Source organism: Apium graveolens, chromosome 3, assembly GCF_009905375.1.
Source record: "Apium graveolens cultivar Ventura chromosome 3, ASM990537v1, whole genome shotgun sequence".
NCBI classification, from domain to species: Eukaryota; Viridiplantae; Streptophyta; class Magnoliopsida; order Apiales; family Apiaceae; genus Apium; species Apium graveolens.
This window is the reverse complement of record NC_133649.1, coordinates 271,437,417-271,461,116: the sequence shown is the minus strand read 5'-3', so window position 1 is coordinate 271,461,116 and position 23,700 is coordinate 271,437,417. Positions and strand designations below refer to the sequence as shown.

Sequence of the window (23,700 nt, the reverse complement as noted above, 5' to 3'; positions counted from 1 at the left end):
TGTTGCATCCATTTTTCATCCACTTCAATAAAAGTGATATATGTCGTCTCACGTTTAAAGAGTTTTGGAAACCTTTCGGAGAGACAGTGCACACTGGTGAATGGTGGACCTTGAGATTCGCGAGCATACATGTTCCTTGCATATTGTTGTATCCTCTAATGCGTGAACCTCCTGTAATGATATCTTTCTAAGTTCTTGTGTGTCTGTACTTTTGAGCTTCCTGAGCTACGGACTCAGCAAGATGTCCACTCGGGATGAGGTCCTCAATCTGATCTTTGAGATGCCGATAATCGGCTGTGCCATGACTATTGGCATATGGAAAAAAACAATACTTCTCAATGCCATTCATTATGTCATCATAAAATCCGCGTTGGGTTTAATAGTATATTGTATTGTAGTTAATTATTTTTACAGATATACACACTTACTCGTATCATTTTTAAGAAGTTTTTAAACCCTCTTGTAGCGAGTAATGAAGATATCACTAAATGAAGACATCACTTGTTTTGTGGTACAGTGTTTTGGTAAAAATGATAATAATAAATTTTCTGCAAAATATAATAATGTAAATTGTACACAGAAGAACCAAAATACCCAAACGATCAATGAGCCATTTAACGGCAGGGGGAATAAGCAGAATCCTCATATATATTATTGCATCCAAAGTCAGATAAGTAAGCTAGGTACAACATATATACAAGTATACAACACAGAATAGAGTACATATGCCAACTATATACTGTGTATACTATATAGTAAGCTAGGCAGCTGCAGCTCCCCGGGTCTGCCAAAACGGGTACTGTCTTCTCTTTAACATTGGGACCGGGTCATGTATTAGAAGACGGAGATAGCTTCATATGCTAGCAGGAAAAAAAAACAGCCTAGAATACTGAGGGTAGTATTTATTTTATATTATACACTGATTACCAGCAAACTCCACAAAAGATCTGAGTTCGTCCCAATCTCCGTATTGCACAAATTCGTTCATTTCTGGGCTCGAAAAGTTGGAGTACGATGTTACAGCACTCAATGGAGCTTCTTGATACATTGAGCTAGTTGCAGGTCCCATAACCAAATGGCTCAGATTGGTGAAATGGTTATTTGAAAAGACTACTGGCTTCTCCTCACGGATATGCTGATCAGTAATTATGGGAGTCTGTTGGAAACTGATACTAAAACCTTGTAGATTGTCAGATTCCCCGCTGCATGTTTTGGAGCTTGCATCAATTAGATTCTTAATCTTTTTACTGCTCTGATCTTTCCAATCTGGTACACTCTTTTTATGAGATGTATTTTTCTTCAGAATTCGACAGAGTGTCCATACTTCCTAAAAATTTCAACAAATTATATTGAGTACAATTTTCATAGCTATATGTTCCCCAAGTGTGCATGTGATCGAACACAAGAATTTTTTTTGTTATAATATATAATTATCTTACCGCTTCTTGAAATGTATCGTTGAGCTGGATGATTTTGGAGGTATTTTTATTTGATTGATAATCAGGAGGGGGGAGGCGAAACTCGTGCATCATCCAATCAGTTTTGGTGCCTTTTCCTGCACTACCGCGATAATAAACCAAAGATTTCTTTAATCCAACACATTGATCACGGTGACCTTCGGCATAGATTGGTCTGTCAATGCCAGTGGCTTTCCAAAACCCAGAGCTGGTGACTCTGTTGGGTCTTATGCTATTCCTATACTTTCTGCCTCTTCTACAAAAGAAATACCATTCTTTATCTCCCACGTTACTCCCTTCTGCAATTCAACAAGGCAATATGTGCATGATCAGAGTGAAATTTCTTGAATGATCTCTTCTAATACACATGTATTATTCAAATATCGAATAAAGTTGTAATTAGAGAGAAGAATGTTGTATATAGATGGCATAGGCATCATCCATGACGTTTCATACATATTGTACAGTTTTTCAGTTAAATTAAAGATGTACAATGGGCCTAACCGCTTAAATATGTAGGTGCAACAACATACGACTTTAATTAGTATTAGGACTTTTCTACTTAAATTAAGAATTCATGATAATCAGGTGCACATCTGGAACACTGTGGTTTCCATAATACTTTGGTTGTCGTTCTTCATCATTTCTTTAAAACAACTTTAATCACAGAATAATTACTAGTTAGTTACTACTTATTTCTTGCACCAAAATCTTTTTTACCACGATGTCCAAGTGTCTATCTGCATACAAACTTGTATAATAGCTAGTCAGGTATGCATGAAATCTGAGGTTAACATATAGTAAGTTGTAAGGTCTAAATGAATGAACTGATGTAGTAATAGTTAGACGTAAAATAGAGTAAACACGTACTTGGAAGATCCCAAGGGTCGTATTTGTAGATATCAATATGCTTGATGAGCTCAATACTGATAGGCCTCTTCTCAACCTTCCGTCGTAGATAAAAATCTACAAGCTCTTCATCAGTGGGGTGAAATCGAAACCCTGGAAGTGGTGCATCATCTTCATCTTCAACAGCAACACCGTTGCAAGTATTGTCTACTGATCTTCTAGTACTACTACTCATCTTCTGATTGTCTTTATCCATTTAGAGAATATTGATCGATCGATCGATCGATAAATGCTTCTAGACCTTGATTTTCTTCTCTAAATGTGAGGAGTGTAGCTAGGTAGATAGTTATAGAATGGAAGGAGGAGGTTGTGGTTTGAAATGTATATATGCTGTGAACTGTGAACTGTGAAAAGGGGTTGTTTGAAAATAATGTGATAAATTATAGGCAGCCATAAACTAGTAGACGAATCATAAGCTTGGTCAAGTCACAGGTTTTGACTATGTTGCTTTCATGACCCACACCAATATTGGAAACAAGAAGAAGTCGTCTTTTTCATTTTTAGCCTCATCACAAGTTATAGCTACCTGAAGACTTTCAAATTTTAATTTCCACCATTAATTATTGTGGATCCATATCAGTAATACTGTATGTGATGAAAATAATTTATAATTTCCAGCAGCTTAAAGGAAATTGAACATATTGTTTATGCTCCGAAATTAAACACTGCGGTCATTTAATTTATAGAGTCTGCTCAGAACAATCGCCAGCTCGCCGCCACTAAATAATTGAAATCGGAAGATATATTGTTTAGAAATGCACATGCAAGGGACCTCGTATCACACGACATGCAAGATTCCACAATATCCATTATTTTATATATATATAATAAAATGTATGCCATATATTTATGCAGTAGTGTTCCTGGGTTCATGCTAATTGCTGCTAAATACCAGGTGCTTCCCCTCGTGCAGTTCAGTGCATTTCATTTCGTCAATGACTAGGCCAGCGGAGGAGAGTCTGCTGCATCAAGATCGAATTCCTGACGTGGTAAAAAACTCGACCGCACCCAAATGACATTAATGAGAACAATCAATAAAACCTAATTCTGTATGCATGTTCAGTAGTGAATATTTATTTGCAACTTTTCATCAATCTACCTAGCTAGCTAGCTTTCATTTTATACCGTCAGATTCCAGCTTCAACTTCAACCATTACAACTAAGAGAGTAGGAGTGTGTTTATAATTTTTTCTTTTTATTATTCTAAAAAACAACTGGGCTAAGAAAGTGCACCAATACAAAAGGAGTACGTCTATAAGTGATCCGAGGAAAAAAAATCAAAGTACTTTATGAAGATAGATGATTTGAAGATATTACGATTTTCAACAACTTGCTATATTTTAAGAAAAATTTGCAAGAAACCCTCTAGATGAGTAAAATCTTTTGACTATGTATCAGCCGTCAGATTATAATTTATGTTTTTTCCTTTGTTATTTTATAAATAAATATGATGCCTATGAAAAGGAAGTTTTCACGATATGGTTGAAATATTAAAATATTAATCTCAGTGATAGGCCAGAAATAACCAAACCTAAATAAAGAAACAAAAGCCCAAAGAGATAACACCCCAGGCCCAAATTGGGGTGGTCCCCGGTGCCACGTGGCACAGGACAAAAGAGTCAACTGTCTCATGTTACCCAAATTGGAACAATTGCATCCCAAGTCATTCATGTGCAAAGATCCCAAGGCAACACTGATGGAAGAAGGACACATGACCCCACAGTCCATCCAAACCGTCCGATCAATCACTAACCAAGAATGATCAAAGGCTAGGATAGAGAGGTACAAACCCCAAAAACCCTAAATCTTGGGACCTATAAAAGGCCCCAAAAAGAGGGTTTTAGGGGTTGAAAAAATATTTAACTGCTACACATCTATACACACACCACTATACATATTTTTGAATAGCTCCTTCTTCCCTCTTCTTCTTCTTCAAGAAACCCCATTTCTTATTCTCACACCGGAGTTGCCGCGGGAAACAACCCCCCCTCCGGTTCTGTTTTGCAGAGTCCCCTACCTAGCAGGCTAACTTCACCCTGGCTGCCACGCGGACAGGGCTCTAGCATACGTGAGAAAGGAGAAGACCCGGGAAGAAACTGAGTTATCATTGGCGCTAGAAGGAGGGGTCGAACCTCCGGTGGTGTGGTGCCATCCCCAGTTACATTACATAGCTCCAAGAGCCAAGAAAACCCCCCTTCAGGTAAAAACAAAACCCTCACTCTCTTCTCAGCTCATTTTCCTTATTTTTCCTTCCAGAACAGTCACACACTCTGGTGCACCCCTGTTATTATTTCCCATAATCTGTTCTAAAACTAATGACCACGAGAAAAAGCAAAATTTCGATCTCCGGAACTATCCATCCCACCGTTGTCCCGCCCAGGGACGGCGAGATGGAAGATATAGAAGAAAAGCCCCCCATAACTCGTGCTTCATCTCAGCTCCAGCCCAGGAGACCAGAGGATAACTATAGAAAGGCAGCCCACAAATATGCTGAAACCTCTACAAACCCTTGGGGAAACATGACCCCGGAGCAGATTCACGCGGCTATGAACTTGTGGAAGGAAAAGAACAAGGCTCCTGAAACCCGTCCCGGGGACCAGGAAGAGCACTCGGAAGAATCTCGAGGCTCAGTCTTGGACCGAATTGGCAGAACTAAGAGGCCGTCAGAGGACGCCCGGGATGAGATCAAGAGGGCCACACTCCGGGACCGCATCCGGAAGGAAGAAGAGGCCAAGGCAAAGGCCAACATTGAAAAGAGGATCCAAGAGGAGGAAGCAAAATTAAAGAAGAAGACGCGCCGGATTCATGTCTCTTCAAATTCAGAACCGGAGTAGGAATATAAGCAGGAACAAATGGTACGGGTTCTCCAGGATCTCAAAAGAAAAGTGGAAGGAGGCGTGGAAGTCGGAGCAGCAGCCACGCCCTTCACCAGAAATCTGGAATCCACCCCTAGGGAACCAACACTCAAATACTTCAACTTTGACTCTTTTGACGGGCTTGCCGACCCCGAAGAACATCTCAACTACTTTGAACAGATGTCAAACATATATGATTACAATGACCTCACCAAATGTCGTTTCTTCGCTTCAACACTAAAGGGAGGAGCACCAAAATAATTCAACAGAATCTCCTCCCAGAGCATCGAATCTTGAAAAGACTTCTGGGAGATATTCCTCAAGAGGTTCAGGGCGAACCGCATGAACGAGCTCCAGATGTGTCCATTTGGAAACGATTCAACAAAGAAGCAGATTAACTCTACCAGAATTCATCAAAAGGTTTCAAGAATCAGTCAACCAGCTCTCCAACCTTGAGGAGAAGGAAGCCGTGAATATTTTCCGGCAGTAATATCCAACAGGTTTCATGCGAGGTCTACGTGAAGGACCTGATCCATAAGGAGCCCTAAAGCCTTGCTTCAGCTTATGCGATGGCTTCAAAGTTTATCAAGGAAAATGATTTCCTCACCTCGATGAAGATGAACAGGCGAATCCGGGATGATGACGAGTCTCCGGAACGCCACTCTACCAACAGGAAAGAAAAGAGACACAAGGCAGACAGGCAGACCAATTATGTACAGCAATCTTGGGGAACCCCACCCCGGGACGACTACTCCAGACCTCAAAGGATTGAAAGAAAGCCCAAGCCTAAAAGGGCGCCAAAGCCAGAGCCCGAATGGACACCGTTCAACCGATCCCGGTCTGACATCTTAAGGGAGATCAAGGGGAAACCTTTTTACTACCCCCCAAAGCCGCTCCTAGCACCCCCCCCCCCCCCCGAGAACAGGGCGTGGGACAAACATTGCGGATATCACGAGGATCACGGCCATACACAGAGAACTGCTTTTCTTTCAAGATGTTCATTGAAGACCAGATCAAGAAGGGCAACATAAACCAGTACCTACAAAGAAGACTCAATGACAAAGATAAGCCCTCTAGCGGCGGTAAGCACGTGGTCAACGTGATCTTCGGAGGAACCAGCTCCCCTCCCTAGAGCCCCGACATGGACAGTGATATCATGATGATCCAACCTTCCGAAGATGAGCCCATATATTTCTCTAACGCCGATTATGAAGGCCTGGATCCCGAGCACAACCAAGCCCTGGTCGTGACCCTCGAAATTGCTAACAATGAGGTACAAAGAATTTTGATTGACAATGGTTCTTCAGCTAACATTGTCTTTGAGCACACACTTAACAGGATGAAGTTGGGACACCTTCGTATGGATCCGTGCCTTGAAGACCCCTCTCTACGGATTCAGCAATAATATGATCCCGATCCGCGGGGTAATATACCTCCCCATGGTCTTTGGTGCCGCACCCCAGTAGGTATCTCATGTCATGAAGTTCTACGTGATAAGTGTTGCATCCTCTTATAACATGATTCTGAGAAGGCCCACAATCACCAAGCTCCGGGCCATCCCATCTACAATCCACTTGAAACTAAAATTCCCCACGCCAGGGAGGCATCAGAGAACTCAGAGGGGACCGGGGTATATCTGGAAAATGCTATGAACAAGCCCTGGTCATGGCCGAAACTGACCCGGAGAACAGAAAAAAGGCAATGGCCTTACCCAAAGGCCAAATCCGCAAGAAGCATCGCGAGCATCTCACCAAAAGACCAACGGTGGACGTCAACATGATAGAGGATTCGGGGTACGACAGTGACCAACGCCGATGCCCGGATACAGAAATTTGTGGAAGTAAAAGAAAGAACCAAGGTGGAACCTGCCGCACAAACTGTGGAGGTAGAGTTAGAACCTGGGGACCCCACCCGAAAGTTGAAAATTGGAAAAGGCCTGGGAACATCCTTCCAGAAAGAACTCATCTTGCTGCTTAAAGAATATGCTAACGTGTTCGCATGGGCACCAGAAGATATGCCCGGAATCGACTAGTCCGTGGAAATGCACAGTTTGGATGTAGACCCTCGGAAGAGGCCAATCAAACAGAAAAGAAGAAACTTCGCTCCTGAGCGGCAACAAGCAATAGACGAAGAAATAGAGAAGTTGCTCAAGGCCAACATCATCTGCGAAATCAAGTACCCCGACTGGCTCGCCAATGTGGTGTTAGTCAAGAAGCCGAATGGAAAGTGGAGAATGTGTGTCGACTACACGAGCCTCAACGCTGTATGCCCCAAAGATTCCTATCCCCTTCCCAACATTGATCAACTAATCGACGCAACTTCGGGCCTACGTTATGCTCAGATTTATGGACGCCTTTTCAGGGTACAACCAGGTCCGCATGAATCCCGAAGATATCGCCAAAACAGCCTTCATCACTCATAGGGCAGTCTACGCCTTCATCATGATGCCCTTCGGGCTCATCAACGCCGGAACCACCTACCAGAAAATGATAAACACAATTTTCAAAAGCCAGCTGGGGAAGAAAATGGAATCTTATGTAGATGACATGATCTCCAAGTCGCTCACGATCACGGTTCATATAAAAGACCTCAAGGAGTGTTTTGACAACCTGAGGAGATACAACATGAAGTTGAACCCGGAGAAATGTGCATTCGGGGTACCTTCGGGAAAACACCTGGGTTTCTTGGTCAGCGAAAGGGGAATAAAAGCAAACCCCGAGAAAATCAATGTCATAAAAGAAATGAAGATACCTCCCACTCAGAAGGATATCCAGAAGTTGGCTGGATGTTTGGCGGCCCTGCGCAGGTTCATCCCGAAGCTGGCGGAAAGATGTCTTCCCTTTCTTCGAGTTATTAAAAGGCGCCCAGAACAGTAGGTTAGTATATTGGACCCCAGAATGCCACACAGCCTTTGAAGAAGTCAAACGACACCTGATGAACCCCCCGGTGCTATCAAAAGCCAAGCCTGGTGAGCCTTTATCCCTCGACATCGCCGCCGGCCCCAAGACTGTCTCTTCGGCCCTAGTCCGGGAGGAAGGAGGAATACAGAGCCCCATCTACTATGTCAACCAAATCCTCAAGGATGCTGAGACTCGGTACCCAAACTTGGAAAACTTCGCCTTGGCCTCGTACACTCCAGCAGGAAGCTAATGCAATACTTCCAAGGCCGAGAGATTAGAGTGGTCACAGACCAGCAGCTCAGGAAGATTATCCACGAGCCAGACGCCTCTGGAAGGCTATTCAACTGGGCCATCGAATTAAGCCAATTTAACATCAAATTTGTGCCAAGGAGAGCGATAAAGGCCCGGGCCTTAGCAGAATTCGTCATGGAATGCACCTTTCCGGAGCAGCAACCACCTGTTTCCCACGAGTTAACCCAAGAAGAAGCCAACCCAGGAACGGATTGCTGGAAGCTCTACATGGATGGATCGTCTACGACTGAGAGGTCCGGAGCGGGACTCATTCTAATCAGCCCGGAGGGGTTCACTATTCAACAAGCAATAACTTTTTCCTTCAAGGCAACGAAAAATCAGGCTGAATATGAGGCACTCATGTCTGGGCTCAGATTGGCAAAATCTCTTGGAATTTCGAAGATGGTCGTCTACAGTGACTCGCAGATCGTGGTCAAGCAAACCAATTGAGAATATATTGCGAAAGATCCCACATTGGCACAATATCAAATAATAGTGCGGAACATCTTGTGAACCACCCCCGACATCACCATACTTCAGATCAATAGGGAGGAGAACTCCAAGGCAGATGAGTTGTCCAAGCTCGTGCAGAATACTTCAGACCTCGCTAGTTCAGTATACTTCGAAGAGCTTGAGGCACCCAGTACGGCGCAATCCGAGGTCCTGTGCATCGGCAGCACGAACAACTGGATGACCCCCTATATAGTTTACTTAAGGGACGGAACGCTCCCGGAAGACCAGAACAAGGCCAGATACCTAAAGCACAAAGCTGCTCGTTTCTTCTTGGAAAATGGTCAGTTATACAGAAGAACCTTTTCAGCACCCACCCTGAAGTGTGTGGATCTGGATGAGGCGAACTATTGTCTCCAGGAAGTTCATGAAGGCATCTGCGGAGACCACCTGGCAGCCAAAGCTTTGGCTTACAAAGTCATCAGGCAAGGATATTATTGGCCCATAGTCCATGCCGATTCCATCTCCTACGTTAATAAATGCCCTCAGTGCCAGAAGTTCAGCAATGTTCCCAGACAAAGCCCCAGCCTGTCAGCATCGGTCTTGTCTCCAACCCCATTTGTCATTTGGGGCATAGATATCATGGGTCCCTTTCCTCAGGAAAAAGGCGACCTCCGCTATATCCTGGTAGCCATCGATTATATGACAAAGTGGGCAGAAGCTAAAGCCATGAGAACGATCAATCAACAAGATTGTATCAAATTTATGGATACAATCATCATGAGGTTCGGGATCTCGGTAATTCTTGTCTCCAATAATGGTCCACAGTTCGTTGGGTCCGACTTCGAAGCATATTTGAAAGAGCTCGGAATCAAGCACAAAAGGGCATCGGTTGCGCATCCTCAGGGAAATGGACAGGTCGAAGTAACTAACAGAACCATACTCCGGGACCTGAAAAAAGACTAGAGGAGTCCAAGAAAATGTGGCCTAATGAGCTTCCGAAAGTCCTGTGGTCCTACAGAACCACCCCCAGGACGGGAACCAATGAAACCCCCTTCAAGCTTGCATACGGCACCGAAGCTCGCATACCAATTGAAACCTGGATCCCCCTCCCACAGGGTCATCAACTTCGACGAGATCTTAAACATCGAAGGACTCAAGACCAACCTGGAGCTCCTAGATGAAGTAAGAGACAAGGCATTAAAAAGGATGGAAAGCTACAAAGAAAATACAAAGCTCTACTTCGCGAAGAAGGCAAAAATCAGAGAGTATGAAGCGGGAGACTTGGTACTCCGGCACACCGAGGCCTCAGACCCAACCAATCAAGGAAAGATGCAACCCAACTTGAAGGGCTCCTATATGATTAAGGAAGTGCTCCGCCCAGGAACCTACAAGCTAAGCTATCTCGGTGGAACCGAAGTCCCAAACACTTGGCACGGAGTCCGCCTAAGGAAATTCTACCAGTAAAGGTAGGGCGCACATTCCGGGATCTCCTCTACTTTTAGGCTATGACAGCTTGATGTAACTTTCAATGTTTGCCCCGGAATGTATTTTTTGCTTTATTATAATTTAAATGAAAACTTCGCTTCGAGCACCCCAATAGCTCAGGATAATCTTACTGTCATATGATTACTTGTCGCCATATTACGAAATTTTATTCAATTAAAATTTTAAACCCCATCCCGGGGACCATAACACAAACCATGTGTACTTACAAAAAAATTTATTCAGTTAAAATTTTAAACCCCATCTCGGGGACCATAACACAAACCATGTATACTTACAAAAAAATTTATTCAGTTAAAATTTTAAACCCCATCCCGGGGACCATAACACAAACCATGTCTACTTGCAAAAAAAATTTATTCAGTTAAAATTTTAAACCCCATCTCGGGGACCATAACACAAACCATGTGTACTTACAAAAATTTTAAACCCCATCCCGGGGACCTATAACACAAACCATGTGTACTTACAAAATTTTATTCATTTAAAATTTTAAACCCCATCCCGGGGATCGTAACACGAACCACGTGTACTTAGAAAAATTTCGACGAATGAAAGCAAAACCAAATACGAAAAGGGAAATATATTTACATGCATTCCCGAGGCAAACCAAGCCCTGGAACAAATCCAAACCAGAGTCATACGAAATCCAAATAACAAGTCTAAAAGCCACAAGGGCTAAGTCTGAAATAACAACAAGCTACGAAAAATAAATTACAAGGCACGAAGCCTGGGACTTCATTCTTCAGTTCTCGGGAGGAGGAGAAGTCTTCTCGCGACCCTCTTCAGGAGGCGGAGGCGGCTGGGTTCCGGAGGTACCCGCTTCAGCGGCTTTGGATTCTTCACGACGAAGCTCTTCTGCGAGGTACAACTCTATGAACCCGTCCATGTCACCACCCGGATTCTCAGCCAGATAAGCAGAAGCAATGTCCCAGCAGATGTTGACCTTCTCAAAGATCTTGTTGTTGAGATCCTCGTAGTAAGCTGGGGTACCCCAGAAAGATTCAAGCACCTCCTCTACTCGAGGCCTGACAGAAAGCTCTTTCTTCAAATTCTCCACCTCCGCCCGGAGGGATCCAACCACCTGCTCAGCAGCCTCCCGAGCCTTCACCGCCTCAGCAACAACCTTCTTATGCTCACGGGACTCTCTCTCCTTTACCTCCCGGTACTTGGTGAATGTTTCCTTCTCCTTAGATAGCTCCTTCACCGCTGCCTTATTCTTAGCCTCCCTTATGCGGTAATTATAAAGAATGGTAGAGCAGCCGCTGATCCGAGCGTTGGCCTGAAAATTAACGACTCAGTACTAGTGCAGGGGTAGGAAGAAAAATGATAAGGGAACAGTCTTACCTCCAAATCATCCCGAACAAGATGATCAAGGAAGGTATCCAGATCCTCCTTGGCATAGAACTCGAAGTCAGCAGGGGTGGCATAGTTTTCGAACATCTCATTCCGACGATCATCCAAAGTCATCTGGGCTAAGAGGTTCTTCAACGCATCCTCCTCCACTAACTTCTGGCGCTCCTCCTCGGTATGGCCTGAAGCAGAAACCCTCCTACGCTGGGGGGTTCCGGAACCACCAGCAACTTCCTCCGCAACCTTCCTCTTGCGAGGGTTTAAAGATCCAACCTCCTCTTCATCCAACTCCAACACCTCAACCTCCTCGGGCTCCGGGACAATAGGCATAGTAACCACCGAAGCACTTTGCCTTACGCTATTTCCCGAGGAACCAGCATCCCGGGCCTGAGAGCCACTACCCACACCAGCTTTCTTCTTTCCCGAGTCCAACTGCACAGCGCCACCGATCTTCTTGAACCTTCCGGCCAAATCCTTGAATTGTTGCGACATAGCGTGATGGAAAGGGTTAAGGAACGGAAGACCTGCACAAGGAACAACGGTTTTAAAAAGAAGCACCAAGGCAACGATATACATCAAGAAAAAATACAATTTTTTTTTACTAAAGTAAAGCACTTACAGCCGACATTAAACAACATTTCGTTATCTAAAAAGGTGTCTCGGGTCCACTGGGCACCAAGAGCCACCACAAAATCGTACATCTTTACCAAGGCATCTACACCGAGCCACTCAGAGGGGAACCTGTTATTTTCAAAACAGTTTTGTACACAGGAATAAACTCCAGGTCCCCACCCCGGACGAAGATGAACTCTTGGTGCCAGCCCCGGAGGGAGTTCAACATAAAGACGGGCGCACTCTTGGCATCAGCAGGAAACCAGCAACCGTCTATGTTGAACGTAAACTCAAAAAGGGGAGGTAGGGTGGACTTCTTAATCTTAAAGAGATAGTGAAAAAGCTTGAAGGTAGGCAGATACTTCTTCACATGGCAACAGGGAAGGAACCAGGACACCCACTTAACAGAGTTCGGGGCCAACTGAGTAAAAGGTATCCCGTAGACATCACAGCATAATGAATTGGTGAATTGGTGAAGGTTGGGCCTCATGCTACGAAGATGCTCTAAGGGAATAACTACCCAACCACCCATAGGACGGTGATAAACCCTCTCATGAGGTTCAGGCCACCTCCACTCCATCTCATCCCCGAAGTGGAAAACGGCTTTCATTACGTCATCTATTTGCTCAAAGGTATACTCCGAAAGGTCGGGATGACGGGGAGCTGGAACATATCCCGTCCCGGGAGCGTTATAGAAAAGTTGATCCATGCGAGCCCCATCGTAAGGCTCTATCCTCCCGGGCCTATAAGCATTAGAAAGGTCCCTAAAATAGTAGTCATGGGGGGGGCTATTCTCCCTGGTTTGAACAAAGTAGTGATCTATGTCTACCCAAGACCCATCTCTTCTACCCAAAGTCTTCCCGGGGTTTAAAAGGAAAGTAGGCAACTCCTCAACTACAGCTTGGCGACGGGGAGGCATATTTTCTGGTTCCGAGGAAGAGTCACTCGAAGAATGTTCGTGAAATCCAAAATGGGGACAGTCGGGTCTACATTTAAGGTTGTCCAATTGTTTCCTTCTACCCCTTCTAACCATATAACCCCGGAGTCTATGCCATTTCGGGAAGAAAAGAAGAAGAAACATAAAGAACTACTCGGAAACTAGTTAACCTTAGAATCAAAACACCAAAGTACATCATACAACCTATACATACAGCATATACACAACCACCAACATGCAAACACGAACCCAGATTTTTGGCATAAATCAAAACCCATTTTCTTACATATACTGAAACCAGATAACAAACTCAGTCTTATGTGACATAAATCATTTTTTTTATGCAACCCAAAAACCTAAACTCTAAACAACGAACAACATCAATTCTACATTCAAATCGCTAAAACTCGACACGACAAAACCAAACCGACTCACATATTTCATACACATGCATTCAAAGATTCAAACAACGAATATTCATCAAATCAAACACAGTAACAAAAAAGCAAAAAACCGAAAAGAATGGCTCAAGCACTTACAAGAAAGCAGGAGAAATCGAACGGCTTCAAAGAGCAGAAATCTCGAAGTACGCCTTAAAGAAAGAAAGTGGAGGGTTTTTGGTGTCTGTAATTGCGTAAAGGAAAAAGAAATGACAAATGTGGAGTATTTATAGGCACAAACGAAGTAGTAACCCACTCAACTGCCACACACTGTAATTATTTAACAGGCACGGCTTTTGAGGAGAAAAAAGGGAGGAAAACTGCAACATTTTGTACATATACATATATGCATACATATATTCGTACAGGAATCTCAACTGTCGCCTGACACTCTGGGAAAAGTGCTAAAGTACTACCCACATGTCGCATCTGCACCCAGTCACCCAAACACAAACCCGGGGACTTGTATCCAACAACACCCTGGGGTTAGGGGCCACAAATCAAAGGAAAAATGAAAAAAATTCCAAGTGACAAAAACCAAAAGGCCTACCCAAACACAACCCCCGGGGACTTGTATCCAACAACACCCCGGGGTTAGGGGCCACAAATCAAAGGAAAAATGAAAAAAAATTCCAAGCGACAAAAACCAAAAGGTCTACCCAAACATAACCCCGGGGACTCGTATCCAATAACACCCCGGGGTTAGGGGCCACAAATCAAAGGAAAAACGAAAAAAATTTCCAAGTGACAAAAACCAAAAGGCCTACCCAAACACAATCCCGGGGACTTGTACCCAACAGCACCCCAGGGATAAGTGCCACAAATCAAAGAAAAAATGAATTTTTTTCTGAATCACGTCGCTCAAAACACAAGCCTCGAAAAAGAAGACTACTCCCCCATCCGGGAAAACCCGCATAAGGGAGTGGGAGGCAAATGATAGGCCAGAAATAACCAAGCCCAAATAAAGGAACAGAAGCCCAAACAGATAACACCCCAGGCGCAAACTGGGGTGGTCCCCGGTGCCACGTGGCACAGGACAAAAGAGTCAACTGTCTCATGTTACCCAAAATGGAACAATTGCATCCCAGCTGTTCATGTGCAAAGATCCCAAGGCAACACTGATGGAAGAATGACACCTGACCCCACAGTCCATCCAAACCATCCGATCAATCACCAACCAAGAATGATCAAAGGCTAGGATAGAGAGGTACAAACCCCAAAAACCCTAAATCTTGGGACGTATAAAAGGCCCCAAAAAGAGGGTTTTAGGGGTTGAAAAAATATTTGACTGCTACACATCTATACACACACCACTATACATATTTTTGAATAGCTGCTTCTTCCCTCTTCTTCTTCTTCTTCTTCAAGAAACCCCATTTCTTATTCTCAGACCGGAGTTGCCGCGGGAAACAACCCCCCCTCCGGTTCTGTTTTGCAGTGTCCCCTACCTAGCAGGCTAACTTCGCCCTGGCTGCCACGCGGACAGGGCGCTAGCATACGTGAGAAAGGAGAAGACCCGGGAAGAAACTGAGTTATCACTCACGTTACAGTATAAAATCAAGTGGATATTTTATAGGTTTTTTTGAAATATGGCTAGGACAATTGATAAGGAAGAAGTAAACCTAATTGGTGCTCGTTGTGAAAAGCGACCATTTACAATGAGAGATGAATATTCTCGAGAATTATGCAAAAAAAATGTTTCACAACTTCAAAAGAATAAACGTGATTGTTGAAGAACAAAAGGGGGTTCGGGTTCCGAAAAACATGTCTCCGAACTTTTAACGAGTGCCCCAAGACCATAAGGGAATAATCGTTGTAATGTGGCATAAATAATGATGAGTAAGTTGAAAAAAAGTTTGTTCATATGACTCGACAATTAAATGGTTAAAGTTGAACGATTAAACAAGCGATGGAGAGGCTCCGACCTGTCATGACGCATCCTAAAATTCCGGAAAGGCTCTTACCCTTAGGGCCCTTAAGGGTTTAACAGTTAAGAAAGAGGTTCAAGGAGCCTGTTATCTTGGATAACATTCATAGGCGCCGTTCTATAATTTTGCAAGTTGTCCTTAAATGAGAATGGACGTTTAAATTTAGTGTGTGTTTTTGCAGCCTTATTTTCGCATTCAACGTGTTGTCTTTTTTGAAATTTTTTGGGGTTATCCCGCATTTTAAACTTATATACTTGGAATTACTTGTCCTATAAACTGGTAGCTTATCTTCATTGGGCGCAATGACTCGCTTTAGCAATTGCATTAAATCATGGCTATATATCAGCTATATTGGCCAACGAAAATAACAGTAGCGAAGAGGTAATCTATCGGCCGAAGAATTATCTATCATTGGATACCTATAAGTACTGATTTATGTTAGGATGTCGGTTCGAAGACTCGTACCGAGCCTCAGAATTAGAAACCAAGCCCACATTGACTTTTTATTCTCCAAGAATTACGTTCGGTTTGATATCCTATATAAAGGAGTACGTAGATACATTATTGGAAGACGTATTTTAAAGTTTTGAGAGTTCTGATAAGACAAATATAAATCCTAACCGTTTCAGCTGTTTATTAAGAACAAACCCTCATATTTCACTGATTTTTTTAAATCACTGACCACAGTTACAGATCTTAATTTCTATCGCTAAACTCAAATCTTTTTTAATCAAATTCTCTGTTAACCCCCGCCACTATAATATACATAAATCTTTTGTTACAAATAAAGGAATGTAAATTTTAATTTTAGATATAATCAGCTAGGCTTATATGAAAACTTTCTTTTCATATAATTTAGTTAATATAGTCAATAAAATAAAAATGTAAAAACTGGACTAAGTATTTTAAGTAAATAAATTATAAACCACACAACTAAGTGCATCCTCCTTTCAATTAGCAAAAAAGGAAGGTGCATCCTGTGTTTGAATACTTCACTAACATATTACTAGGCATTTTCCTTCCATTTTTTGATAATCTATAATTATGTCACTATTTATTATATGATTGTTCTTATTAAGGATTTTATTTCTCAATTTTCACCAAATAAGACGAAGATTACTTACGGGATGCAAATGCAAATGACGTGTTGATCTCATGGATGATTTACTTCCCGGGACCACAAATTTGACCAATTTCATTGGTAAGCCCCCATCCTAGGTGGCATATAATTTTTTTTTTCTTAACATACATATAGGGGGCATATATTTTTTAATCGTAACTAACCCGCCGCCGCTATCATTCGGGTGCGCACTGTGTAAACCCTACATGCTCATGCAATAGCCTGCAAATCACGTGAACCACGAGGTAAATCGCATTTAAGCGACAGGATCTGACCCAGAAGATATAATCATAAATTCTTCCTTTCGGGGAATTCGAACCTGTGACCAAGAGGATAGTTGTCCTCTCTTTAACTAACTGAGTCCACCCTTACGTGCTAGAGGGGGCATATTGACATGTTATTACCCTATTTATAAATTACAAAATACAATTAAATCTCTATAAATTAATAAGGTTGGAACCGAGAAAAAATATTATTTTAGTGAGTTTATTACTTTATTGATAGTAAAAATATATTGTGTTCATTATGTTGGGATCGAAAAAAATAATATTTTAACGAAATTATTATTTTAACAATTATTATATTAATTGGGGTTCAACTGTAAATTAGTGTTTGATATATATTTTAGTGTTTAGCTAGATAAATCATGATATATTTACTTAGTATGACTGAAACTTCTTTCTATAATGTATTTATCAGTGTTGTGAAATTAAAAATCGCTTGCATATATTGTATTGGGCATCTTTAGCAAAAATTTATTGTATTGTGCACCTTTAGCCAAAATTTACTTCGTTGTTCTCTACATTTGACATGATTTAAAACAACCGTTAACTTAATTTGTAGGTCTAATCATAAATCTATCTATACTATATTATAATAGACGAAACATTAAAAGTTTGGTAGTCGGTCGGTCGGTACCTGCTGAAATTACCTAATTATCCTTACTTAATTCTGCTAATTCTAATTATTGGGTTAATCAATTCTAATTATAATTGATATTGAAATCAACTTTCTATATTAATTTACCAATTTCAATTCTAATTTATATCGAACTTTATATCACTATAATTTATGTTAAATTCAACTTCTTCTACCAATTTAAATTTTAATCCATATCGAGTGCTATATCATTCTAATTTGTTATTCGGGCTAAATTAAATTTGAACAAACTAAATATTAATTTTTAAGATTTGGTTGATATATAATGTGACTCGGGATAAGATAAAATAATAATACTGTCAATCCTCCTAAAAAAGTTATAATAATGAACTTGGATAAACAAAATAATATATTTTATTTATCAAGGATAAAAAAATATATTATATAATTGATTTATACTAACACAAAATAAAAATAAAAATACAATTCGACTAACAAAAAAAACATATATACTAATTATTCAGTATAAAATAAAATTATCGTATTGATCCGGAATTTAAAAAAAAATTAAAATTAAACTAAAAATAATTAGTTTGATTTGGTCGGTGTATTAAGCATCGGGCTAAGATAAAATAATGTAAATCACTAATCCGAGATAAATTAGATTAATATTAGACTAAGTATAATTCGTATCATATTCATGTGAAATAAAAAAACAAATTTACTTAAAACATAAATTTTTTAAATACACTTAGAATTAAATGAGACGGGTTGTAAAATTAGTATTATTAACTAGCTTTTTAAACTGTGCAATGTACTTGCATATTCTAATTTGAATGGATGTTATTTTAACTCATGTTGTTAACTATATATTCACGTTGCCGCCCGTCGAACGGATGATTAATTTGTTTTCGTATGTCATGAGTATTTTTCGGGGAGTGCTTGCATCGGTGTAGTACATGTTCTTCGATATTCGACATGAAGCTGAAACAACATATGTAATGTTATTATTTGAAACTGCTGAGGGCTATCGATGAAAGTTACTGTAAAAATATTTGTGATTGTTTGAACTACTAGTTGAATACAGTAGTTTGTAACATATAATTTAGTTCTATAATTGTTATTTGAATTTAAGACTTCTTAAATTTTTATTTTTGACGTAATAACTCTTCCCCTTCACTCGTTCAATACTAACAAATACGCATCTTGGACATGTTAGACGCCTCTTGGTTGCATTCGACATAGGAACCTTAACAAAATTATTCGCTTTAATCGATATCATTCTTAACAAATGAATGATTGAGTTAAATAAATAATATATGTACATTAACATAGAGGTTTAACAATTTACAAATGAGTTAAATAATTTTTTAACTAAAGTATATATATGTATGATTAAATACACAATTAGATTAATGAGGCTTATTATTGATGCGTCATTTAATATATATTAATTGTGAAAATAAATGTGAAATAATTATTATATACAGTAGAACCTCGATAAATGAATACCTTTGGGACCAAAAAAAATATTCATTTGGCGAGATTATTTATTTATCGATTAATGAATATAATATTTATTTATCGATAAATGAATAATAATTCATTTAGATGATATTTTTAGACTTTTTTTTATAATTATATCATTCTGTATATATTAAGTTCAAATGTATATGGTAGTTATAACTTTTATGCAAACTTTAATTACATTCATATTTTTAGAATTCTAGATTAGTTGTATATGCATGCATGGAGTAGATAAAGTGCAACATGATCAAAATATTCCAGAAGTGGTGCATGCTTTACAAAAAATCAAGGATCAGATGCATTTTGGGGATGAAATAAACAATCAACTTTGAAGGCATTTTTCAAAAAAATATGACTTATTAATGTGTTTGAAAATTAGTCATTGAATGAAATGTATTCATGATATATTATATAAATAAAAATATATTATTTGAATATAATGATTATTCATTTATATTTACATAGGGCTTATAAAGACTTCATTTGTATTTATTCGTTAATGCATTAAGCGAAATTATTCGTTAAGCCCATTGGACCAAGTTGGGACCGAAGAAATTTATTCATTAGACGAGTTTATTCATTTATCGAACATTCATTTATCGAGGTTCTACTGTATAGATTTTAATGTAGGAGCATAATAATTATACGAATTAAATTGCTCAATAAAGCTCATATTGTTGTATTCTATATATATGCAATTGATCAAATAGAAATCAAATTTAAAATAAAAACTAGAAATACCTTTATTTAGTACTATCCACGCACCTTCCTTTCAATTCACTGTAATTAACCCCGACTCTTTCCCAAAACTACATAGTTCAACTTACCTCATTACCACACCCCTAGCAGTGCCATCACCGCCATCTCCTCCACCACCACCATCACCCTCTCATCGCCACCGCCATCCATATCCGTTCCTCTCGATTTATCCCATATATTCCTCCCTTCATGTTCTCTAAACCATTCTTTTTTGATGACCTTTCTATTTTTCCCACATCTCTCTTCACATAGTAATCATTGTATTAATAGTTAAAGTTTGTGACTTATATTTGATATTATGGCCGTGATGACGGTGAGACAGGCGATAGTGTTATAATTGTTGGGTATAATTCTAACTACACAGTAACAATGGGCAGTTATATATATAATAACAAGAACAAGGCAAATAACCAAATAACCAACTAACGAAACAAAACACGAAGGCAATAACAAACTATAATCAGAGACTGTAATTGACAAAGAAAGTAAAGAAAACTTATCTCTTATCGCTTTCCAAATTATGATAAGAAGAAGAACACAACAGCTGAGTCGCCAAACCCTTCAAGAGGACTTGACTGTTCTTGAAGAGATTATTGCCCCCCACTTAAGCTGTGATGGAATGCAGGCAATATCACTTCCAGGATAAAACAGCAACAGATCAATCTGGCCACATAACCAACAATGATCAATGATGACTCGCACCTCAATTTGCCCAAAAAACCTTAGCAACTCATATATGTTTGCGAGGTAGGCACCGAGACCTGTGTTATATTTATCTCAAGTGTACCTCTCGATATATAGGCATCTCAAGTTACTCTTCTTCTATTTTACTCGATGTGGTACACCAAGTAACAAAACAGAAAAAGTAAACAAAATGGGTTTTCCTTATTATTTATATATATCCCGATTAATTAATATTAATATTACAAAATATATTCAGAGTATGATTAAAATAATCCTTACTCAATATATTTTATATTAATACTTAAATAATCAATATAAACTAATTAAACTTGTAATAGAAAAGAAAAATATAAGAGTTCCCACTAGCACTAGGCCACACAAGCATTCCACTTATGCTAGTAGTTGTAAACAACACTAACACAAGATAATATATAAACTCAATATCTTTCGTTTACAATATCAATGTGGGATAAAATCCCCATAACCTATTTCAAACAAGCAACTTTGTCACAATATATTCATGGATTCCACTAAGAAAATGTCTTAGATCCAAATATGAAAGTTTAAGTCCTCATGTCAAGGAACAACCTCCAAGCGTCAGCTTCCGGAAATCATATCAAGAACATATATAAAATATGCCTCAAACTTTCCATTTTCTAACAATCCCCCACAAATCCATAATCAAATTGTATACCGGATTTTATACATGACATGTTTTTCAGAGTCGGTACCCTTCCGGGTTTTGACTCCTTCTAAGTCCTCTACTTCGATGGCTACCGGATACAGATGGAATGTTTCACCTTGAATCTTTATCCGTTGGGGCTAACCACACTCCATAAACGACGACAAGTCAAAGGCTATAGTGCCAATCTACGGCTTTGAGACGTTAATGGTCATGTCTCAATCCTGTTCGTCGAATGTTTCGAGGAATAACCCTTTCCTCTAATTGCGGCCACACAATTACATTCACTTAGACTGGGCATCTCCAAAGATGTACTGTTAACATCTCGTCTTTCGACTTGACCCCCATTCAAAGTTTACAAATTCTGACACAGTATTTGGTCCATCATAATTTATCAAATCCTGATCCAAAACTGTTACAATCAGAGTTATTAAAACTCTTGCTAACTAGCAGTTCAAGTAACTCTTAAGGTTTACAGGGGATAGACTCAGATACATAAGTATCTAAATGTATATGGTAGAGGTACTACCAATTCATCCTTACAACTTGTTATTACCACATTGAATACACTTCGAGGGATCTCCTCTCAGGTGTATTGGGTTCCCGCTGTTGATGAATTATGATGGGTTATCGGCCCCATCCCCAACCTCGACTTGAGGACTATAGCATGCTCAAGCCCTTTAGTCAGTGGATCTGCTATATTATCCTGAGTTCCTATGAACTCTATAACAATAATCCTATCAGAAACAAGACCCCTTATAGACTTTAGTCTAACTTGGATGTGTCTCTTTGTTTTAGCATTATACTTTACACTTTTGACTTTGTCGATAGTTGTACGACTATCACAATGAACATAAATGGCAGGAAGCGACTTGCTTACTACATGTAACATACTCATGAGTCCATGTAACCATTCAGCCTCCATCCTCGTGGCATCAAGTGCACACAACTCAGCCTCAAATGTAGACCGAGTAATCAAAGTCTGTCTAGAAGACTTCTAGGACACTGCTCCACCCGCAAGGGTAAACACATATCAAGTCACACCATTGGAACCAGATTTCTTAGCTATCCAACTTGCATCACTGTACCCCTCGAGTACCCCCGGAAATCTCCGGTAATGCAAGCCAAGGGAAATAGTTCCCTTTAGATATCTAAGAACTCTATCCAGTGCCTCCCAATGAGTCTGGTTTGGACATCTTGTATATCTAGCCAACTTAGACACAGAATAAGAAATATATGGCCTAGTCACATTAGCAAGATATTGCAAACTCCCAATAATCTGAGAATATCTTTACTGAGACATAGGAACACCTGAACTATTCTTGATAAGGCCAACTTTAGGATCGAATGGAGTACTAGCGATTCTATAATTTGAATAACCATACTTCTCAAGTATAGATTTCTCTATATAATGAGACTGTGACAAGGTTATTCCATCAATTGACCGAGTCAACTTGATACCAAGAATCACACTAGCTTCACCCATATCCTTCATCTCAAAGTGCCTTTTCAAGAAACTCTTTGTCTCGTTAATAATCTCAATATTGGTTCCGAACAACAAGATATCATCCAAATATAGGCACACAATCACACATTCATTTCCTCTAACCTTATAGTAGACACACTTGTCACTTTCATTAACTAAAAATTTAAAGCCTAAAACAGTTTCATCAAACTTCTTATGTCAGTCTATAGGAGCTTATTTTAGGCCATAGATGGATTTGACTAACTTACATACTTTCCTCTCGTTACTAGAAGCAACAAATCCCTCAGGTTGATTCATATAAATCTCTTCTTCAAGGTCATCATGAAGAAAAGTTGTCTTTACATCCATCTGATGGATGATAAGACCATGTATGGAAGCCAATGCAATAAGCAATCTGATTGTTGTCATTCTAGCAACAGGAAAGTATGTATCAAAATAATCAATGCCTTCCCTTTGCCTAAAGCCCTTAGCAACTAGCCTAGCCTTGTACTTATCTATTGAGCCATCAGGGTTTAGCTTCCTCTTGAAGATCCATTTACATCCAATAGTAGAATACCCAGGAGGGAGATCAACTAACTCCCATGTTCCATTTGAAACAACTGAGTCAATTTCACTCTTTACAGCGCCTTTCCAATGCCTTGACTCCGAACAATCCATGGCTTGACGGAAAGTTAAAGGCTCATCCTCGACATTGTAAGTGATAAAGTCACTTCTAAAGTCCTTGACTACCTTTTCAAGCTTACTCCTTCTAGGTTCCTCTACCCCGTTAGGAGTAAAGCTACTACCAGGATCCACCCCCACATTTGTCATCTTTTTCACATGATCAGGAATAGCACTCGATGTGGGAGTGGGATCATCCTCAGAACTACCCAAATGTATACCAGTCTTCATAGGGAATACTTCCTCAAAGAAAGTTACATCACGA

At 40.1% G+C, this 23,700-nt stretch overlaps 2 protein-coding genes across 2 annotated transcripts; one reads left to right on the top strand and one right to left on the bottom strand.

The window, feature by feature from the left end:
• Positions 1–630: 630 nt before the first annotated feature.
• Positions 631–2,682, bottom strand: LOC141711061 (transcription factor JUNGBRUNNEN 1-like). Its single transcript, XM_074513507.1, has 3 exons — positions 2,328–2,682; positions 1,440–1,756; positions 631–1,327 (listed from the first exon to the last, which is right to left on the bottom strand). The coding sequence occupies exons 1-3, from the start codon at positions 2,560–2,562 to the stop codon at positions 908–910; spliced, it is 972 nt and encodes a 323-aa protein (XP_074369608.1). The 5' UTR covers positions 2,563–2,682; the 3' UTR covers positions 631–907.
• Positions 2,683–8,370: 5,688 nt separating this feature from the next.
• On the top strand, positions 8,371–9,828 carry LOC141715014 (uncharacterized). The gene is made up of 2 exons (XM_074518502.1): positions 8,371–8,844; positions 8,953–9,828. The coding sequence occupies exons 1-2, from the start codon at positions 8,371–8,373 to the stop codon at positions 9,826–9,828; spliced, it is 1,350 nt and encodes a 449-aa protein (XP_074374603.1).
• Positions 9,829–23,700: the final 13,872 nt, after the last annotated feature.

Bases quoted from the DNA above. Each gene is read 5' to 3' on its own strand.
- LOC141711061 (XM_074513507.1), bottom strand. From the start codon at position 2,562: ATGGATAAAGACAATCAGAAGATGAGTAGTAGTACTAGAAGATCAGTA. The intron at 1,757-2,327 runs GTACGTGTTTAC...GTTGAATTGCAG, and splicing joins CGACCCTTGGGATCTTCCAA to AAGGGAGTAACGTGGGAGAT. The intron at 1,328-1,439 runs GTAAGATAATTA...TGAAATTTTTAG, and splicing joins ACGATACATTTCAAGAAGCG to GAAGTATGGACACTCTGTCG.
- LOC141715014 (XM_074518502.1), top strand. From the start codon at position 8,371: ATGCAATACTTCCAAGGCCGAGAGATTAGAGTGGTCACAGACCAGCAG. The intron at 8,845-8,952 runs GTCAAGCAAACC...ACCATACTTCAG, and splicing joins ACAGTGACTCGCAGATCGTG to ATCAATAGGGAGGAGAACTC.